At 39.1% G+C, this 22784-nt stretch overlaps 1 protein-coding gene and 1 pseudogene across 1 annotated transcript; one reads left to right on the forward strand and one right to left on the reverse strand.

Moving 5' to 3' along the window:
* LOC129407911 (transmembrane protease serine 9-like) lies at positions 1-7297 on the forward strand. Its single transcript, XM_055150530.1, is given in 15 exon segments — positions 1-26; positions 160-428; positions 509-654; positions 736-1039; positions 1416-1578; positions 1712-1980; positions 2061-2626; positions 2940-3133; positions 3267-3535; positions 3616-3761; positions 3843-4101; positions 4151-4349; positions 4421-4665; positions 4747-4847; positions 7040-7297. Coding segments are annotated over 15 exon segments (3414 nt in total).
* Positions 5060-22784, reverse strand: part of LOC129407912 (integrin alpha-D-like) — a 25856-nt pseudogene continuing 8131 nt past the window's right edge.

The raw sequence follows: 22784 nt of genomic DNA on the forward strand, positions 1-22784 counted from the left end.
ATGTCTGCTGCCCATTGTTTCTCCAGGTCAGTGAGAGTTTTTAATATTACAGAGGACCATCTGGCTGGTTAGAGGAGGTTATGCTTCAATTATTGTCAAAATATTAAACAATGCCAACTTAACATCTGTTATATTTATTGTCTGTCTCTTCGGTTACAGTACCAATACCTTTGGATGGGAGGTTTCCCTTGGTCGAGAAAACTTACAAGGCACAAACCCAAATGAATTTTCCAAATCAGTGTCAACAATAATTTTACATCCAAATTATGACAGTTTTACCAGTGATAACGACATTGCTCTGCTCAGACTGTCCTCAGCAGTCACTTTCACAGATTACATCAGGCCGGTGTGTCTGGCAGCCGCTCACAGTGTGTTCAACAGTGGCACTGATAGCTGGGTCACTGGCTGGGGCACCGTTAGAGAGGGAGGTCAGTTTGATTTAATTCACTCTGCACAAACACTTTTCATCATGTGAATGTAATGAAGTGACCAGTGTTTCTCCTCTCAGAACTGCTCCCGTTTCCCCAAACCCTACAGGAAGTGGAAGTGCCTGTTGTGGGAAACCGTCAGTGTAACTGTCTGAACGGCGTGGGCACAATCACAGACAACATGATCTGCGCAGGTCTTTTGGATGGAGGAAAGGACTCCTGTCAGGTACTGTGCTGTTCTTATCGGACTAACATGTTGTCAGCAGAACATAACATCTCATCTCACACATGCACTGTTGTCTTTTAGGGAGACTCTGGAGGTCCCATGGTCAGTAAGCAGGGCTCTGTCTGGGTTCAGTCTGGTGTCGTTAGCTTTGGTTTTGGCTGCGCTCGACCCAACCTGCCAGGAGTCTACTCCAGAGTTTCCAACTACCAGCCCTGGATCAACTCCCACATCAGCTCAGATCAGCCCGGGTTTGTCCAGTTTATGTCCAGTGGACCAGATCCTGACACTAGCGCCACCTGTCCTGGTCTGCCCCCTCCTCCTCTTCTCACTACAACTGCCCCCACCACAAGACACAACCACAGTCCCAGAGCCAGAGACTACAGAGGCAGAGCTGCTGGAGCCTACTGCAAAACGTCAGTATTCCTTCCTCTACTTTTACAACCACTTGTTTAACTAGGAAGGAACATGCTGCAACAACATTAAGTTGATTAAACTAAATTATCAGAAGAGTGGCGGGAACTATGTGGGCCAAATAATGCTCTTCGCTGGGTGGTGATAGATTTGCAGACTCCTTAGACTTTAGTGTTCTTTATGAAGATGAAAAGATAATATAGAGTTAGGCAGGGAGGTTAGTGACAAGACAGCTGTAACCATTAGTGATGAATGAATTTTCTAGCACTAATCAAGGTTACAAGGAAAATGGGAGATTTTGTGGAGGCTCTGACTCCAGGCCGACAACAACTTTACATTATTTGTTACAGTGTGTGGCATCACTCCTCTGAACACCAGGATAGTTGGAGGCAAAGATGCTCCAGCAGGAAGTTGGCCTTGGCAGGTCAGTCTGCAGAGGTTTGGCCGACACATTTGTGGCGGATCCCTCATCAACCGGGAGTGGATTATGTCTGCTGCCCATTGTTTCTCCAGGTCAGTGAGAGTTTTTAATATTACAGAGGACCATCTGGCTGGTTAGAGGAGGTTATGCTTCAATTATTGTCAAAATATTAAACAATGCCAACTTAACATCTGTTATATTTATTGTCTGTCTCTTCGGTTACAGTACCAATACCTTTGGATGGGAGGTTTCCCTTGGTCGAGAAAACTTACAAGGCACAAACCCAAATGAATTTTCCAAATCAGTGTCAACAATAATTTTACATCCAAATTATGACAGTTTTACCAGTGATAACGACATTGCTCTGCTCAGACTGTCCTCAGCAGTCACTTTCACAGATTACATCAGGCCGGTGTGTCTGGCAGCCGCTCACAGTGTGTTCAACAGTGGCACTGATAGCTGGGTCACTGGCTGGGGCACCGTTAGAGAGGGAGGTCAGTTTGATTTAATTCACTCTGCACAAACACTTTTCATCATGTGAATGTAATGAAGTGACCAGTGTTTCTCCTCTCAGAACTGCTCCCGTTTCCCCAAACCCTACAGGAAGTGGAAGTGCCTGTTGTGGGAAACCGTCAGTGTAACTGTCTGAACGGCGTGGGCACAATCACAGACAACATGATCTGCGCAGGTCTTTTGGATGGAGGAAAGGACTCCTGTCAGGTACTGTGCTGTTCTTATCGGACTAACATGTTGTCAGCAGAACATAACATCTCATCTCACACATGCACTGTTGTCTTTTAGGGAGACTCTGGAGGTCCCATGGTCAGTAAGCAGGGCTCTGTCTGGGTTCAGTCTGGTGTCGTTAGCTTTGGTTTTGGCTGCGCTCGACCCAACCTGCCAGGAGTCTACTCCAGAGTTTCCAACTACCAGCCCTGGATCAACTCCCACATCAGCTCAGATCAGCCCGGGTTTGTCCAGTTTATGTCCAGTGGACCAGATCCTGACACTAGCGCACCACCTGTCCTGGTCTGCCCCCTCCTCCTCTTCTCACTACAACTGCCCCACCACAAGACACAACCACACAGTCCCAGAGCCAGAGACTACAGAGGCAGAGCTGCTGGAGCCTACTGCAAAACGTCAGTATTCCTTCCTCTACTTTTACAACCACTTGTTTAACTAGGAAGGAACATGCTGCAACAACATTAAGTTGATTAAACTAAATTATCAGAAGAGTGGCGGGAACTATGTGGGCCAAATAATGCTCTTCGCTGGGTGGTGATAGATTTGCAGACTCCTTAGACTTTAGTGTTCTTTATGAAGATGAAAAGATAATATAGAGTTAGGCAGGGAGGTTAGTGACAAGACAGCTGTAACCATTAGTGATGAATGAATTTTCTAGCACTAATCAAGGTTACAAGGAAAATGGGAGATTTTGTGGAGGCTCTGACTCCAGGCCGACAACAACTTTACATTATTTGTTACAGTGTGTGGCATCACTCCTCTGAACACCAGGATAGTTGGAGGCAAAGATGCTCCAGCAGGAAGTTGGCCTTGGCAGGTCAGTCTGCAGAGGTTTGGCCGACACATTTGTGGCGGATCCCTCATCAACCGGGAGTGGATTATGTCTGCTGCCCATTGTTTCTCCAGGTCAGTGAGAGTTTTTAATATTACAGAGGACCATCTGGCTGGTTAGAGGAGGTTATGCTTCAATTATTGTCAAAATATTAAACAATGCCAACTTAACATCTGTTATATTTATTGTCTGTCTCTTCGGTTACAGTACCAATACCTTTGGATGGGAGGTTTCCCTTGGTCGAGAAAACTTACAAGGCACAAACCCAAATGAATTTTCCAAATCAGTGTCAACAATAATTTTACATCCAAATTATGACAGTTTTACCAGTGATAACGACATTGCTCTGCTCAGACTGTCCTCAGCAGTCACTTTCACAGATTACATCAGGCCGGTGTGTCTGGCAGCCGCTCACAGTGTGTTCAACAGTGGCACTGATAGCTGGGTCACTGGCTGGGGCACCGTTAGAGAGGGAGGTCAGTTTGATTTAATTCACTCTGTACAAACACTTTTCATCATGTGAATGTAATGAAGTGACCAGTGTTTCTCCTCTCAGAACCGCTCCCGTTTCCCCAAACCCTACAGGAAGTGGAAGTGCCTGTTGTGGGAAACCGTCAGTGTAACTGTCTGAACGGCGTGGGCACAATCACAGACAACATGATCTGCGCAGGTCTTTTGGATGGAGGAAAGGACTCCTGTCAGGTACTGTGCTGTTCTTATCGGACTAACATGTTGTCAGCAGAACATAACATCTCATCTCACACATGCACTGTTGTCTTTTAGGGAGACTCTGGAGGTCCCATGGTCAGTAAGCAGGGCTCTGTCTGGGTTCAGTCTGGTGTCGTTAGCTTTGGTTTTGGCTGCGCTCGACCCAACCTGCCAGGAGTCTACTCCAGAGTTTCCAACTACCAGCCCTGGATCAACTCCCACATCAGCTCAGATCAGCCCGGGTTTGTCCAGTTTATGTCCAGTGGACCAGATCCTGACACTAGCACCACCTGTCCTGGGCTTCCTTTACAAATGAGTGCCATGAGTCCTACTCGTTAGTATTTTTTCCATAAGATTTTTTCTTTTAAAAATATATATTCCAGCAGTATTTTCGATAATATACATACTTTACATTATAGGCTCCTTTTGTGGTGTTGCTCCCAGTGATTTTGTGAGAAATGAGAACAGTATTTCTCAGATGTGGCCATGGATGGTCCGTATTTACAAAAGCGGCGCATACATTTGTGGAGGCACTCTGATTGCTGACAACTTTGTCCTTACTGCTGCAGAGTACTTTTCTGAGTCAGTATCGACCCCAGAACACAGTAATTCTTGCCAAGATAAACAATGATTTTTTTTCCCTTGTGTTTCAGCTCAAATCCAAATCTTCAAGATTGGGCTGTGTCTTTTGGACAAAGTGAGACCAGCTCTATGGGTGTTGTGGATGTTATAATGAGTGCTACCTCAGGATCCAGCATTGCACTGATAAAGCTGGCCATGTCTGTTAGCTACACCAATGACATCCAACCTGTATGTGTGGACACTATCAACACCACTACCTTCCCTGTTGGGAGTCAGTGCTGGGTATCAGCCTTTGGAGTTATGAGTGGGACCAGTGGTATGAATGGTCTAATTCATTCTTGAGAACTGCTGTTCTTGCACTACTTTCAAAGTTAGGCTAACCATTTTTTATTTTTAGGAAACAAACCAACTCTCAGAGATCTGAAAACTTATGTTGCAAGCTGTGAGAGTGTTTCTGACCTGGGCAATATTTGCACAACTTCCATGGATGTTCAGCAGGTAAAACAATGGACAGATTTGCCAATTTTCACAAATGAGGTTAGCCGATGGAAACAAAAACATAATCATTAGCTGCATGAACTAGACTCACCACCTCAATGCTCACCTGTTAGGTTGCCTATTGAGAAATAATAACAACCCCAGATACTAATGTAGAGGAAAAAATTATGTATCTCTTGATGATCAATAATGAATCCATTTGCATGGCCCGGTTAGTTTTTGGAATACAGACACAGATTTATTCTTTGTTACAGTAGATATGGACAGGGTCTTGACCTGTTCTGGCCAGAGACCAACAGCCTCTCTCAAGTATCCTCTCTCCAATCACCTCTCAAGTCTCTTCTCTCCATCTCCCTTGAGAGCATCTGAGCTCTGAGTATTTGAACAGAATTATAAATGACATATATATCAAAGCAGAATGAATTTTGCTTCTCAGACATGTGCTAATCAGTTTTTACACTGGGTTTACACTGGGTAAGGATAGGTAAAGTAACAAAGGACTTCTTGTAGCTTGGACGCAATGTCTGCTGAGCCTTTATACATGTTAATGACTGGTCTAGGTCTCAGGTAGAAATCAGATTAATTTACACAAAGACAGATTGAGAGAAAACTTTTCTCAACAATATAAAGTTCCATCTCACTAATGTGAAACTAAACATACAAAAGTCAAGGTAATTATGGGCCAGCGGAGCAACTTTGTGCCTCTTTTGTGAATAACTTTTCTCACGTCGTTGTTCGTGCCACTAAAATTCAAAACCAAAAGTGCATCGTTCATTTTCACACAAAGGGCCCGATCTTGCCTCCAATTAGCACTAGCGCAAGTGCGGGGCGTGGGGGTTCTAAGCAGGAGGTGTGCCGTATCTGAATATCGGTGGACTGGAGCAGACTGAGGGCGTGGTGTGGCGCGTTCAGCCAAATTGCCAAAATCGTAAAAACAAATATCAAACGAGTCCACTGAAAAACAACATGTAACATGCTCAAGGCTTCTTTTATTTGGAAATATATTAGGATGATAAATGCTTTACATTCATAACATGTTCCTGTGCTATGCTGGAGCCGTCCGGATGCCCTCCCACAGCAGAGCACAGCCCCGCGCCTGCTCCCTGTATCGGCTCAGCTCTGCTCTATAGTTTGGTTTGATCTGGATCTGTACAAATGCTGCTCATTCAAATGAGGCCATTTACAACGATGTCCTAAAGTGTGTTTTCTTACCCTGTCTGCCGTCCTAATGCTGTGATGTCGATTTCCTCACATTCCTGCGACCGGACTCTGACAGGGATCAGCTCGCGCATTTAGCTCTGCTAACAACACAGCTCTGGGCTGTGATGGCGGAGCAGACGCACATATATCTGTGCGCAAATTGGTAACATCAGAATAATTTATGTGACAATAAACATATTCCATAATCCGCAAGACTTCCACCTGTGTGGGACCAAATGCAGTAGACCCGTGAGACGAGAATGTGAGCGGTCAGCGGTAGCAGCAATGGACATTTGTCTCTCAGTTGAGTCTGTTGGAGCGGGCTTCCGGGACAGGAGGGAGTGGGTGCGAGAAAGCAGCGGGTCTGCTGTGGGATGGGGAGCGCATAAGATAGACACTGGTCTGCTGTGTAACGGGAGGAAAACGACCAGAGAAAACTATGAAAGGATGTGTGTGCGTGCGCAAGAGTAGCGTACGTGTGCGCAGAGTGTTCTGAACACAAACCCTGAGCAGTCAGTTCTGTCTTGGCCCATACAAATTTCTATATTCCTTGCGCCTGTGTTGGTGTGTACTTGAATTATGGGGCTCCGGAGTTGTTTTAGTGTACCCATATATAACTTTTCCCCACACTCTACTTTGCTGTCTGATAATGAGGCAAAGATTACGGACATTATCCACACTGGCAGTGATTTTAAATGCCACAGCGGTCACAGATAGGTTCTGACGCCGTCACTATATATGTACTTGTACTGTCCCACTCCAGTCTCCAGCAGCGAAGTACAGCCCCACCTGGACACGCCCACTCCTTAATGCTTGCGCTAGTGCTAAGATTAGGGGCAAGATCGGGCCCAAAGAGTACTCACTGACTCACCGATTTAGAATGCTATTTAGGAGGCATGTGGTACTTAGTTTTATTCATATCTCTCCTGAAGCATATTATAATTCATAATAACATAATGAAATGTAATTTACAGTTTTCTGTGCAAATTCAGGGAGACCAGGGTGGCGCTCTTTTGTGCCGATCAGGTGCCTCGTGGTTTCAGGCGGCTGTGATCACTGTGAGAGGAGCTAAAACCTTCCACTCTGACATCCATGTCTTCACCAAAACTTCGAGTTTCGCTAATTTCATAAAGGAAACTGTGGGAGACATGCCATCTCCTGCTGCAGTGAATACAACAGCCTCGGGGGGAAACTCAGCTGAAGTGTCTGTTCTGTTGCTTATTGTTACCTCCATATTACTGTCTTTGTAAATCCTCTCCACATTGCTGCATAGTCACATTAAACTAACTGTGTTAACTGTTCAAAGATATGATATTGTGTCATTAGTTTGCAAATGTTTTCTTTCCAATCACATGCATATTGATTTTCAGCTTTTTCATAGCTCAATAAAACTTAAATTAAAATCCTTAGTGCTTTTTGCAATAATTTTTTATATATTGATCATTTGAAGGCCTATTTCATAAACTTATATTTATGTATTTTAAGTTTACTGCTACTGTACATGGTTCTTGTAATCAAATGAAAGCATTTAAGAGATGCTTTGCACCATACCTCTCAGAGATTATTTGAATTTGCACCCCCTGAGCCATACAAGAACATATTACTTTCTTCCCCTGCTCTGTAATTGCCTAACTGTGGGACAGAGGCTGAACAGGCATTTGACTTGATAGCAACACAAAATTTATTTAGGAGAGGTAAGTAGTACATACACTGGCTGTAATATAAAGCGGCCGCAGAAAGAAGAGGGTGCCTTGTGGCCCTGCAGCTACCATGGCCAGTCTATGGGAGCTACCCACAACACCCTGCTCTTAAAGGGACCAACTGGGACATACAAAATCATAGAATGTGTTTACTAGGCTATTTAAATCTAACTGTGAACAAGCATTTTATTTGCAAAGGAAAGTTAGGCTACTTTTGTTGTAAACATGATAAAAAAGGTTGATATATATTTGAATCCATTTGAATTAATTACAGCCCTATTATTGAATATTGTTTATATGTTAGGCTATATTTTATGTTAAGCTGCTGGTTCTTCTGGAGCACCATCGAGAGCCTCTTCCTGCCCTTGAGTCTCATCAGCAATCATCTGTTGGTATTTACTCTTGAAAAATCCAGCCTGTAGAATACATGCAGACAGTGTTGGGCCGAGTAATAGTGTTATTTTCATAATGGCTCCACAGCATGATCTACCTTGTATAAGCCAGCGGTCAGTAACAGCACCAGCACCACTGCTCCCACAGATCCTCCAATGATTTCTTTGGTGAAGTCCACTTCCGTATAGACTTCTACTTCTGCTTCAATCTGTGGAGACGTACTTAGTACACATGAATGGAATTTATTTACAAAAATATTACTGTACTCTTTAGAAATATTAGCAGATCAGTTCTAGAGGCTGACACCAAAACCCAGTGGGCTAGTCTGCAGTTTGTTAGAAGGACAAACATTTCAAGATGATTAAAAAGTCATAACGCATCTACATTGTTTATTAAAATTCTAATATATATATATATATATATATATATATATATATATATATATATATATATATATATATATATATATATATATATATATATATATATATATATATATATATACACACATATATATATACATATATATATACATATATATACATATATATATATATATATATATATATATATATATATATATATATATATATATATATATATATATATATATATATATATACATATACATACATATACACATATATATACACATATACATACATATACATATACACACACACACACACACTTACATATATATATATATATATATATATATATATATATATAATATATATATATTTGTGGCTCACATTTATTCTTAAAATAGCTGGTAACAATTGTGATTTACTTCATCTCATTTCTTATATTTTTAACAAAAGATGGCACTGTACCTTGACGGGTTTGTTCTCTGCAAAATAGAAAATAAAGCGGTCTGTATCATACTCCAGAATGGCTGTGCTGATGAGGAGAAACTTGGCAGATTTTAGTCCAATCTGTGGGAGGCATAAATGTATCATGGCACACTGGCATCTGTCAGGTAATACTGAATGTAAATGTATGTGTTAGACAGTGTCAAGACCTGCTCAATCCATCCTGAGCTGAGGTTAGCAGAGATGATGTAGTCTTTACTCTCCATTTGCCCCATGAAGCGAGTACACCTGAAAACCCTGCATTTGGCCACACTGCAGTTCTGTTTGGGTTGATAAAAATAAACACAAATGACCAGATTTCTAATTTTAGTGTTGTCATATTGATTGTGACAGTATTGAAATTGATACTTACCACAAATTTGTTCTTCTGTATTTGTGGAACAAAATCTGTCACCGTTGGCTCTTCATCCTTGTCTTTTTGACAGTCTGGAATCTTGAAAAAAACACAACAAGCACAATACTACAAGCACAGTACAATTCAAAAATGACAGAAGGTATTTACTCTACTAAAAAAAAAAATCTAATGCTTATAATTATGTTTATTAGATGAACGAGTTCAATAGATAACCCCATATGAGCCCAGTTATGTCAGAAGTCTGATGGTGTAATCCTTTATTTACCCAGGTGTGGTCACTTTTCATCAAAGTGAAAATGGGTTCTGGATGAGAGCTGAAATGTTAAAGTCCTATGAAACCTTTTCTACCTTATAAAACTAGTGAATTTCCTTGTCTCCTTTTACCTGCAAAGAGTCAGAGTCTACCCAGATGTCCCTCTTGCCAAGCTTTACTGGAACACGGATCACCACAGAGAAATTCAATGTTCTGATCTCATTTGTAACCTGCAAAAAGAGTATTTAATATTATGAAAAGACATTCACCTATATCACAATCCATTGTACTTTACCTTTATTGACTGATTGAGTGGCTTCTGTAGATCATTTTTACCAAATGTAAAATTGGTGTAGCTGTTTGAACTGAAGAGATTTTATGTGAGGAAAAAAATATGTACAATAATGTAGGCATTTTTTGTTAAATGTACCTTCCAATTGTCACTGAAATGCTGTATTTAACATCAATCTCTCTCTCTTTTTGTATCGCTGGGACAAATGGGAGGAATTGGCACTAAAAGTAATGAAAACAAATAAAAGATAAGTGCTTATATAGTTTTGTTCAAGTTGATACTACAGTGAATGGCACCTGGTTGCATTTGCAGTGATAAGAATCCTCCTGTCGAGTTGGCTGTTGGTGTTGAAGCCATATGAGACAACAAAAACCGCCTACAACAATACCAAAGGCAATTGATGGTGCATGCTACACAAGAGAGGGTTTATGAAAAAATAAACCACAAACCTTTGCATTGCTCTTAAAGATAGGCTTATCAATAAAGCATTCGGTCCGTCCTCGTATCAAACTGTCCTTACTGTCCACTGAGTTACAGTCAATTCTCCCCTTAAAGAAATATAACAAGGAATAAGAAAGTAGTTGGCAATCAGTGATGATCTGGCAAACTTCTTACTCGAAGTCCAGTGAACTTGCGGTAGGAAAGTCCCGAAGGATATGTCAGGATGACTCTTGTATCATAGGAATTTTTCTTCTATATTTTCTAATGACACTGTCACATTGAGCAAATCATCAATGCCAATTCGGACTACAGAAGATCTGTAAAGTCAAAATGGTGATTAAGTAGCTTAAAGAGTAACATTCTGTGAAAAACTATCACATAAAAACTGTATACCTGGTGAAGTTAAAGTCCACTATGAGTCTGTCAATACACGTGTCATCCACCCCACAGTTGATCTCAAACCCCAACTAAAATGAAAATATTTCGATTAAATATATGTTTAACATTTATAAATCATCTCCCTGTCCACCTACATCTTTGTTGACTTTTGTGGGGGACTGTTCAGAGAGACTTGGTTTGAGGTTTTGGGAGGAAGCCAAGCTTTCAAATGTGAACTGCAACTCATTGTAAAGAGGACTGAGAGCATCTTCAGGACATGACTGTAAGTAAAGTGTACTGGACATTAATAAAAACAATACACATTAAAATTCATGCATATAAATCAACATTTGTAACCTGTATAAAGAATCTGATAATAACACATTCATGATGGTTCAGTGTAATGGTGAGACTTCCAGTTGCGTCTGGTTGTTTCTCCTTGATGAATGCCCGGTTATTTGGGACAATGCGTGTGGCATCCAAAGTAAAAGTATAATTGATTCTTGCTTGAGCTGAAAAACCACGTATATTCAGTAAATATTCAGTAAATACTGAAAAGAGAATGACTGAAACTTTAATAAGGACCTTGATCTAGTGAAGTGACATTGAACATAGTGAAGCAGACAGTAGCAGAAGCATCTAGAGGTTTTGAGCAGTCGGGATTCTGAGTTGGGATCAGTTGTGGCATGAAGGAAATTGCGGCATCTACTTTTACAATTGGTTTGGACCTGGGACAGAGTAAATAAAGAAAAATGGTTAATACGACCAAATATATGTATGCAGATCAATATAAGGGAATATCACATGGATGAAGCACATTATAGCAATGAATGATAAAAATATACATAAAAAGTATATAATATTAAAGCAGGAAAAATATTACATGATAGACCCAGCTCCAAGGGGAGTTTAAAAGACTGAAAATATTATGATAAAAAAAGATAAAGTATTATTAGGCCCGAGCGCCACAAACTGATGAAGGGCCTATTGCTGGGTTTCAGATGACATCATAACATTCTATAGGCCAGTAAAATTAATACTGTTTAAATGCAGATTTTTGTTATAATACAGTCAGTATTAACAGATTCAACTTTTATGCATTTACCTTTTGGATATTTCATGGCAAAGTACAGTGTAATCAATTGGGAAATATGACTCTTGCCTGCTGTCTGAGAGTATGACATCATCACATTGTACAATCTGAAACCCACCAATTAGGCCAGGAAGTTAACTGGTGTGAAGTAACATGAAGGACGAAGGAATGCGTAAGAGCTTTCCGAAAACTTATAGATTGTTAGCTAAAAAAAATCGAAATATTATTATTTCTTTCGCTCTTTTATTTTTCTTCTTATTTTTTCCAACCAACTCACCCATTTTTCACCCACTGAACAATGATGAAAACTCAAGAAACTTTGCCATTGGATAAAACTTGCGCTTCTCTAACTTTTGGCTATTTCCATTTTCCGGAAATAAATAAATAAATAATAATAAATAAACTAGTCTCTCACTTTTTCGGAAGCCTTAATTTATATGTTTCAGAGACCATAACTTCATAAAAATAGAACTAAGAAGCTGGAAATTTGTATTATAGTAGATTCTTGGTCATAGATTCTGAATCTGTTGTCAAATATTGAGTATCTTTATTAAGGGTGGCGCAAAATCTCACATTTGGTTGTCGCTCAATTTTATTTTATTTTATTTTTTCAATTTTTGAGGTCCCAGATCTATTTACTTCAAGCAGGTATTTACAAACTAACTGTTGAACCAGAATATTTGAGAGAATGATCATTTCTGACAACAATCTCACACTTTTCTGAGCTTTCATGTGGATGGTGTAGAGCCCCAAATATGGTTACAGACCAAATGTGACCTTTTTGGCCCCTTCTTTGGACCCTCATTTCCCCATGTGGGTACAGTTAGATGTTGATAAAAACATTTTTACCAGAGAAACTTTGGCATATTCTGATTAGATGAAAGCAGGGGTGTCAAACTCATTTTGGTCCGGGGGCCGTATCCAACCTACTTTGATCCAAAGGGGCCGGATCAGAAAACTCCTGGCATATAAACCCCAAAAATAACAATAAGTTCAAATATTTGTGCAGAGAAACGCAAATCTATTACAGAAATATTTTTTAATTGATGAACCCTTTTACAAAATATTATAATATTATGAACCTGAAACTTTAATAAAAATGCAATTTCAACACAATGTTTTAACATGATTCAACATAGGAATAAGTCAGTTTTTCTTGTAAAATCCTGCACTCGGCTCCACTTTTCTCATTTTGGACATTTTGCTGACGAGGGTGTCATGGTCAACAGTCAAAATGATCGTCCTTTATTTGTGTTGCTCTGGTGGGGGGGCCACGCACAGAGATGCTGGAGATGCTGCTGTGATAAACACCACAGAAAATTAACAATATTTTAATAGAAAATATAATTTAAATATTTTAGTAGAAAATCAGCCGAGGGCCATATTAAAGGTCTTGGAGGGCCGGATCTGGCCCCCGGGCCTTATGTTTGACACCTGTGGTTTAAAGTAATAAAAACATCTACTTTTAACTTCCTTCATTTTAAACAGAATTTTTGAAAATGAGCTCTCATGGGTCATTCTTGGTGGAGCTTAGGTACTTTTCCACCTGCTAGAAAGGTTCAATTACCTTTAACAGCCTTCAACACTACAGTCCCTGAGAAAAGTCTTGTCGCTTATCCATTTTGTAGAAACAAAAGCTTATAACCTGACTTTAAATTAATCGATTGGTTTTAGAAATGTCTCATATGAAAGCTAAAACCCTCCCAAATTATGCTCAATATACTAAAATAGATTTGCTTCACTGAAGAAAGATTGATCATTTAATCAACACAGAAAGGTCAGATTTTGGCAAGACAAAAGTCTTGTTGCCTTGCCATATGATGCACCCAATCCTAGATTACAGCCTCACCTGTGATCAGTTACTGATCAATTAAGTTAGTGGGTGTGTATAAAAAGAACCCCAGCACACCAGACCTTCACATCAACTGCAACTTGACCTCTGACAACATGCCTAAGATCCACCCTGAGACCAAAGCGTTAATTATCAAGAGGCTGAAGACCAGATCCACTGCTGAGGTGGCTGACACCTTCAATGTGTCTCAGCATCAAGTACAAAGAATAAGAAAAAGATCTGAAATGACTGGAGATGTTTTTGACAAGCCCAGGTCCGGCAGACCCCACAAGACAACTGCTGGAGGACCGTTTGTTGATTCGAAAATCCAAGGCAAGCCCCTTTTCCACTGCAGCAGTGCTCCACCAGGCCTGGTCACCTCAAGTCCCTGGGTCAACCAGAACAGTTTATAGAATTCTGTCTCGAAATAGCCTCCATGGTCGAATCAGTGCACAGAAACCAGCACTAAACAAAAGGCAATTAAAAAAACGTGTGGCATTTGCCAAGGCCCACAGCCTGCTAAAAGGATGGACACTGGAAAAGTGGCAGAAGGTGGATTTCTCAGATGAATCCTCGGTTGAATTACATCACAGCCACCGCAAATATTGCAGGAGACCTACTGGAGCCCGCATGGATCCAAGATTCACCCAGAAAACAGGTAAGTTTGGTTGCGGAAAAATCATGGTCTGGGGTTACATCCAGTATGGGGGTGTGCGAGACATTTGCAGGGTGGAAGGCAATATCAATAACCTAAAATATCAAGAAGTATTAGCTACCTCTTACATTCCCAACCATAAAAGGGGTCAAATTGGGGGTTCCGGTTCCGGGTCAAACATGACGGTAGCATAGACACGTAGGTCCCCGATTAAAGATGATAAAACGCCCGAAAACTGTTGACTAAAACCTGAAATAAGAAAGGATCAAGGTAAAACCCCAGGGGCGTAGAACATGACCAAAAGAAGACTAAAGAAACTAACTGTGAATGCTGATTCGAGGGACGGAGAAATCGAGCAAGCTAACCCTAAGCTAATTTCGGAGCGAGCGGAGGAGCCGGTGCCCGAAAAGGAGCAAATATCTGAGAAAATGACAGAATTGGAGGCAGTCCTGCAAGAAATAAGGGAGTTCAGGCGGGAGACAGCAGACAGCCTACGAGGCATCAGAGAGGACCTCCGAATGGCAAATGGCAGGATTGACGAAGCAGAAGGACGGATTGGAAACGCGGAGGACCAGATTCAGAGAGTGGAGGAAGCCGCTTGCGAGCTCTTCAGAATTAATAAAAAGTTAGAGGAGAAACAGATTGATCAAGAAGGGTGTGCCAGAAGAGCCAACATTCGCATACACGGGATCAAAGAAGGGTCCGAAAATGGAGCTGAGACGATGTGTGCCTTTGTGGAAAATGTACTCAGAGAGAAGCTGGAGCTACCTGCCACATACTCGTTTAATATTGAAAGGGCGCACCGGGCACTAGGACCTCGACCACCAGCGGATGCTCCACCAAGATCGATTGTAGCAAGATTTTTAAGCTACAAGTGTAAAGAGGACATTGTCAAAAAGGCATGGGAGAAGAAAGGATTTCTCTTTGAAGGACAACGAGTGTATGTGGACCACGACTATGCTCCAGAAGTGATGAAAAAGAGAAAAGAGTACGCTGAAATAAAAAGGGTACTGAGAGAGAAGAGAATCAAATTTCAAACACCGTTTCCTGCAAAGCTCCGCGTCTTTTATGATGAAGAAGAGACATGCCTCTACAACTCAGCGGCCGAAGCAACTAGAGATCTGGTGGATAGAGGGATTAAAGTACGCATCATCAAACCAGCAGAAGATCCACTGGAAAAGTTATAACGCCTGATGTGGAGTTCCCACCAGACAATGAACAAGCAAGACCAAACTGCAGTGGGCTACAGGGAGAAACTACAGGCCTTTAGAAGAAGAGGACGCATGAAGGACAAGGTGAAGAATGATGCATACAAAACTGAGAATAGGGTGTACAATATAGGTTCAGTATAGAATAAGAAAGGACTACGATAAACTCTTCTTTTCAAGTGTGTATCGGGGTTTTTTATGTTCACTTTGAATTATTTAGTTTATTTTACCGAGACTGTAATATGGACAGGACCGATAAAGGTCATAAGGGCCCCCTGGCTGATAGGGGTTTTCCCTTAGAGCTGGGAAAGAGCTCAGGAAAGGTTGGAAAATGTACAACCTCAGGTATGGAAATCCTATTTATGTTCTTGTTTTTATGTGTTATTAGCAGTTCACCAAGTTCAAACGATGTAGCATATGGGGTGAAAGAAGGGATGGCAAGAAACAGGGGAATAGTTCATGACAGAGCAAAACAATTATATGAAGGTAGCCTCTTACAATGTTAACGGCTTGCGGAACCCAATCAAAAGGAGCAAAGTCTTAAGTAAAATGAAGAAAGAAAGGGTGGGAGTACTGTTATTACAGGAGACACATCTAACGGGCAAAGAGCATGAAAAATTAAAGAGGAATGGTTATAATCAGGCATTTTCATCATCATATAAAACTGGCCGAAGAAGAGGGGTGGCTGTGTTGATTTCAAACAAAATTTGCTTTGAAATGGAGAAGATAATCAGTGATAAAGAGGGAAGATACATTATTGTGACGGGGAGGTTGGAAGGTGAACTTGTTACACTTCTCAATGTTTATGCACCTCCGGGGTCTGAATGGAGGTTTTTTACACATATTTTTGACTTGATAACAACAGAAGGAAAAGGCATATTAATAGGAGGAGCAGACTTCAACCAGAGGCTTAATCCACAATTGGACTCATCAAGGAAAAGTTTACAAAAAAACACTATTGGGAAAAAAATTAGAAAATTAATGTCACAGCTGGGAATTCTAGACATTTGGAGGGAATTTAACCCGCACCACATTCTTTATATTCTCGAATCGACTATTTTTTTAGTTACACCAAGGACCTATACAGAATTGACAGCTGTGATATTGGAGTGATGGATTTATCTGACCACTGTCCATTATATCTGAAAATCAACATGGGTAAAGATAAGAAGTGTACAGTATGGAGATTGAATTCAAGCCTGCTTAATGGCCAGATGAAGGATGAAATAGAAAAGGAAATTAGTGAATATGTGAAACAAAATGACAATGGGGAGGTGTCCCCATCAATATTGTGGGACGCCTGTAAAGCTGTGATGAGAGGGCATTTGATAGCCAGATCGGCACACAAGAAAAAAATGACTCAAATAAGATTAAAAACATTGCAAACGGATTTGGGAAAATTGGAAAAGGAACATAAAAAGAATATAGATCATAATATCATGCATGAAATTAAAAGAAAAAAGGCTGAGATTAATGAGATACTATCACAAGAAATTCAGAAAAATATGGTGTACACTAAACAAAGATATTATGAAGCTGGGAATAGAGCTGCAAAATTATTGGCTTACAGATTAAAAAAACAGCAAGCTGACAGACATGTGTTCAAAATGAAGGATCCACAAACAAAATCTATAGTGTATAGAACTGAAGAAATTCAAAAGTGTTTCGAATATTACTATAGTCAGCTGTACTCTCAGGCACATAACAACAATGAATCCCAAATTGATGACTTTTTAAATGATTTGACCTTACCACAAATAACAGCTGAACAAAATGATTCATTGGTGTCTGAAATAACAGTAGAAGAAATAAGCACAGCAATATCCAAACTTAAAAACAATAAAAGCCCTGGGGCTGATGGATATACCTCTGAGTGGTACAGAACTTATAGGAAAACTTTGATCCCAATGTTGCATAAAACTTTTAACTGGATACTGAAAGGAGGAGCAATTCCAGATTCTTGGCGGGAAGCAATTATCTCTGTAATTGCAAAGGAAGGAAAAGACAGAACAAATTGTTCCAACTATAGGCCAATAAGTGTGCTAAATGTCGATCATAGATTATTTACAGCAATATTAGCAAGACGTATTGAAAAACTTTTGCCAGATATTATTAGTTTAGACCAAACCGGATTTATAAAACACAGACAAACCCACGATAACATCCGTCGGACTTTGCATATCATGCAACATATAAGCGAAAGGAAACTAGAAACAGTAATATTGGGAATGGACGCTGAAAAAGCTTTCGATTCCGTGAGATGGGAATTTCTTTTCAGAGTAATGAAAAAGTTCAACTTTCATGAAAAATGTATCAAAACCATTCAGACTTTATACACAAATCCCATTGCGAGGATCAAGGTTAATGGCAGTTTATCTAAATTCATTAAATTAGAACGGGGATGTCATCAAGGCTGCTCCATAAGCCCACTGTTATTTGTCCTATTTTTAGAACCATTAAGTCAGTGGATAAAGCAAAACAATGCAAAACAATGACATTAAAGGTATTACAATGAACGGGGTAGAACAGAAAATAGCATTATTTGCAGACGACGTCTTTGATATACCTGGATAACCCGAACTCTTCTTTGCCTAGGTTAATGAAGGTTTTTAAAGAATTCGGTATGCTGTCGGGGTATAAAGTCAATGTTCAAAAAACCCAAATTATAGCTTTCAACTATGTGCCAAACCAGAGTATAAGAAACAGTTATGATGCCAATTGGGATTCGAAATCTATGAAGTACTTAGGGATTAATTTACCGAAAGAGTTATCTAAATTAAAAATCGAAAACTATGATCGATTAACTACAAGGATAATAATGGATTTGAGTAAATGGAACTTGATACCCTATTTGGGATTGACATCAAGGGTGGAAGTGATTAAGATGAATGTCTTGCCCCGACTGCTATACCTTTTTCAAAACCTGCCGGTTGAGCTGACTGGGAAGGAATTAAAAGAATGGGATAAAATAATATCTCGATTTATATGGCACGGGGCCAGGCCAAGAATAAGATATAGAACCCTGCAATTACCAAAAGATGGAGGTGGCCTGGCCCTTCCCTGTCTAAAGAGTTACTTCCAGGCAGCTCAAATGAGGGTTATATTAAATTTATGTGATCCTGAATACTTCGCGAAATGGAAAGGCATTGAAGAAAGAGCGATAGAGGGGATGCCAATACAAGCTATATTAGTTGATCCAAAATTAAGATCAGATTGTAAAGTAAATGTAAATCCATGGTTGGGTGTAGCTATCAAAATTTGGACAAACATTATGAAGAAGTATAACTTATTAAGTCAATGTAGATTTTTGAGGTGGATCGCTTACGATATTGATTTTGCACCAAATAAAATTGATGGCACATTTAAAACATGGAAAAACGGACCAAAGATGTACTGGGAGTTAATTAAAAAGCAAGGGGTGTTGAGTTTCCAGGAAACCAAGGAGTGTTTCAATTCTGAAAAACCAAGATTTTCACAGGTACCTGCAGATAAGGCATTACATAGAGCAAGAAAGTAAGAAAGTTGCCCTGGATACATCGGGCATCATAAAAATCATTATGGAAGCATACAAATCACAGATAGTTCGGAAAGCCGTTGCCAAATTGTATAAAGCACTGGAGGAATTAAAAACAGACAGTACGGAATATTTAAAAGAAAGATGGGAAAGGGAGGCAAAAATTAAGATGTCAAATGAAGGATGGGTAGAAATTAACAATTACCAATGGAAAACCACTAATTCCTTTTTTGGAGGGAGTATGGCTGGAAGAACACTGTAAGGTATTTGCAACGCCGGCACAGAGAAAAGGGGGGGATACCAAATGTTGGAGGTTCTGTGGCACGGATATAGCGGATCACTTCCACATCTTCTGGGGATGCCCCGTAATACAGCAATATTGGCTAGATATAAAAAAAGTGATTGATGAGGTCTTCAAAATCAATATTCCAATGACTTTTGAAATTATGTATCTTGGTACGATTGATATTCTGAATTTAAAGAGAGGGGAAGATTATAAAATGTTAAGAATTTTGTTTATTGGCTAGTAAAAAAGCGATTACCAGGAGATGGCGAAGTGATCAGAGGCCTAAAATAGAAGAGTGGTTTGATATAATATTAAGTATTTATAATATGGAAAAACTCACCGCCTCACTTAGATTGGAAGGTCATAAATTTTTAAAAAACTTGGAAAGGATGGTTACACTATATTAAACAACATAGATCTGACTTTGTGTAGAACCGGTATGATTGTCTGGATAACAAAGACTGAATTTACACTCCGGTTTTAAAGCTACAGTGTTTTATTTTGTTTTATTTTATTTTATTTATTTTTTTTTTTTTTTTATTAATTACCTGTTCTTATGAAAGTTACATTACAGTTTGTGCAAATAGAAATGAGAAATGTGGAAGTGCTTAACTGTGGACATTGGACATTCAGAATTGACAATATGGACAATTTGTAAATTACTTGGTTTGCTAAATTATCATGTAAATCCACATTGTGAAAAGACAATAAAATACAAATGAAAAAAAAAAAAAGGGGGTCAAATTTTGCAGCAGGATGGTGCTCCATCACATACTTCTATCTCTACATCAAAGTTTCTCAAGGCGAAGAAGATGAAGGTGCTCCAGGACTGGCCAGCCCAGTCACCAGACATGAACATCATTGAGCATGTCTGGGGGTAGAATGAAAGAGGAAGCATGGAAGACAAAACCAAAGAATCTTGATGAACTCTGGGAGGCATGGAAGACTGTTTTTCTTTGCTACTCCTGATGACTTCATCAACAAATTGTATGAATCATTGTCGAACCGCATGGATGTAGTCCTTCAAGCTCATGGAAGTCATACAAGATATTAAATATGGATCTCACAGCACCACTACTTAATTCACTGACGTTATGCAACATATTTTTGTATTTGAAGTGAATTATTTGTTCAATTTTCTGTAGGCAACAAAACTTTTGTCTTGCCAAAATCTGACCTTTCTGTGTTCATTAAATGATCAATCTTTCTTCAGTGAAGCAAATTTATTAGTATATATATATATATATATATATATATATATATATATATATATATATATATAGTATTAATTTGGGAGGGTTTTAGCTTTCATATGAGACATTTATAAAACCAATCGATTAATTTAAATTCAGGTTATAAGCTTTTGTTTCTACAAAATGGATAAGCGACAAGACTTTTGTCAGGGACTGTATTTGCTTGTCATAAGGGAAGACAACTGGATATTATTTGTGGTACATTGCTTCGAATACTGTCATTAATCCTTTGAGAAAATTCAACTATTAACTTCGTACACAATTATGATGTTTATGTTTGTTTGCATTATTTATTCTATTTTTTATTTGAGAAAGATATTTTGTTATCTCTCAAAGAAACCGCTTTTCATGGTGTATAAGTAAAGCAATAAAAGTTGAGATAATATAGAAACTGATCAAAGGCAAATTACAATTGGAATACTCATTGCCTGTTAAATCATGAAGTCTCTGATTCTATAACCATGACTTTCATCATATGTATATAATTTTTGCACAAAAATATTACAAGAAGGCAGTAACATTAACAAGGAAAAATTTGATACAAAGTATCACAAAAGTTACCAAAATATACTAATCTGGTCTGTTATTTGTTCAACTGCTAGAAATTACATTTTAAGAATTCAGTGTGAAAAACAACCTCAGCAGAAAATACCAACATACTGGATAAATCTGCCCATTTTGGTCCCTTTGCAACCTACATGTAGATCATCTGTATTGGTATTTTGCACATTAAATGTTCCTAACCACTAATGAACTTCAGAAGTAATGTTTGGATCCTGTCATAATCTGCAGTGTCAAGGTGATAATTTTGTGCTCTTCTCTGAATTTCTGGTACCTTAATACAACAGATTATGTGCTGAAATGGGGCCCAGCATGGTTCTGCTGATGTTCAGGAGGCTAGATGAGGGTTCTGTCGTCTCCATTCATGAATCTCACATAGACATCACAGTGTTTATCTGAATGCTCTGAAATATTCCCAATGAACCACCTGTTGTCATAAATACATGCACTGTATTGACCTGGCTGGTACAGAGAGATATCTGGCACAATCTCATTTTGTGTTTCAGAAACTGACACTTCAGTACATAAATGATCTTAAGATATTCTCCTCATTTCTAATTTACCATTGGACCATTTGAAACTTTTTGAATTTTTTTCAGCCAAATCTGAGATGGCTCATAGGGAGGGTGGCTGATTTCATATGGACTGACCCACTTACAAACTGTCCTAATTTGGCCATACTTGACCCCTACGGATTGAAATCAAATTTAAAATGGGGCAAAAAAAAAGGTTTTTCAAAAATGTCTGAAATTTTGCACAAAATTCCATTTTGCCATCTTGATCCAGAAAGTCATTGACACCCATGCGGGCATCGCCATAGCAATGACATAAACTTGCCATGTTATTCTAATGGGCAAATCACCAAATCACACAGACTTTACCCAATTTCACTCAAATTTTAATCATGGGTGCACACCCCGAGCCTGAGCAGATTGCTATAAGAAAATACAAAAATGGGTGCAACAGCGCCCCCTAGACAATTTGTGTGGAACAATAACATTTTATTTGTCGTAGATATACACAATTTGGTACTCACGTTTGTGACATGGTCATGGTTTAATGACGCCCACACCCCATCATACATTACCATAGCGACAAGCCACAAATCTGTCCTTGCCAGTCTTCAATCTTGTATCTTCACCATTCACTCTTATTTGAACAGTATATTACACAGGAAGTGGTTGCACTTACCTGAGAAGGAGAACAGTCCCTTTGGAACCCACCATCAAGTCTGGCAGACCATCACCACTTTGGTCCAATGATGTTGGACTGATGGACATGCCGAAGAAAGTCAAACTGGACTTTACTTCAGAGGCAGTAATTCTCTAGAAAGAAAGAAAACTAATAAATATGGTGAACAAGCTTGTTGTGCGACAATATTTTATAAATATTGTTCAAACGGTTTCACTGTTCTTCAATTTGTTTCTTGTTGACAATAGAGTTTTATAAATAATAAAACTTCAAATAAAACAAACGAAGAAGATGAATAGAATCAGGGTTAACTCTGACAAATGAACATCATGAAGATCATGGGGAAAAAATAATTGTATATATATATATATATATATATATATATATATATATATATATATATATATATATATATATATATATATATATATATATATATGCATACACACATACATATA

Source organism: Boleophthalmus pectinirostris, unplaced genomic scaffold, assembly GCF_026225935.1.
Source record: "Boleophthalmus pectinirostris isolate CB_2022bp ecotype Guang Dong unplaced genomic scaffold, ASM2622593v1 HiC_scaffold_14, whole genome shotgun sequence".
In the NCBI taxonomy this organism is placed as follows: domain Eukaryota; kingdom Metazoa; phylum Chordata; class Actinopteri; order Gobiiformes; family Gobiidae; genus Boleophthalmus; species Boleophthalmus pectinirostris.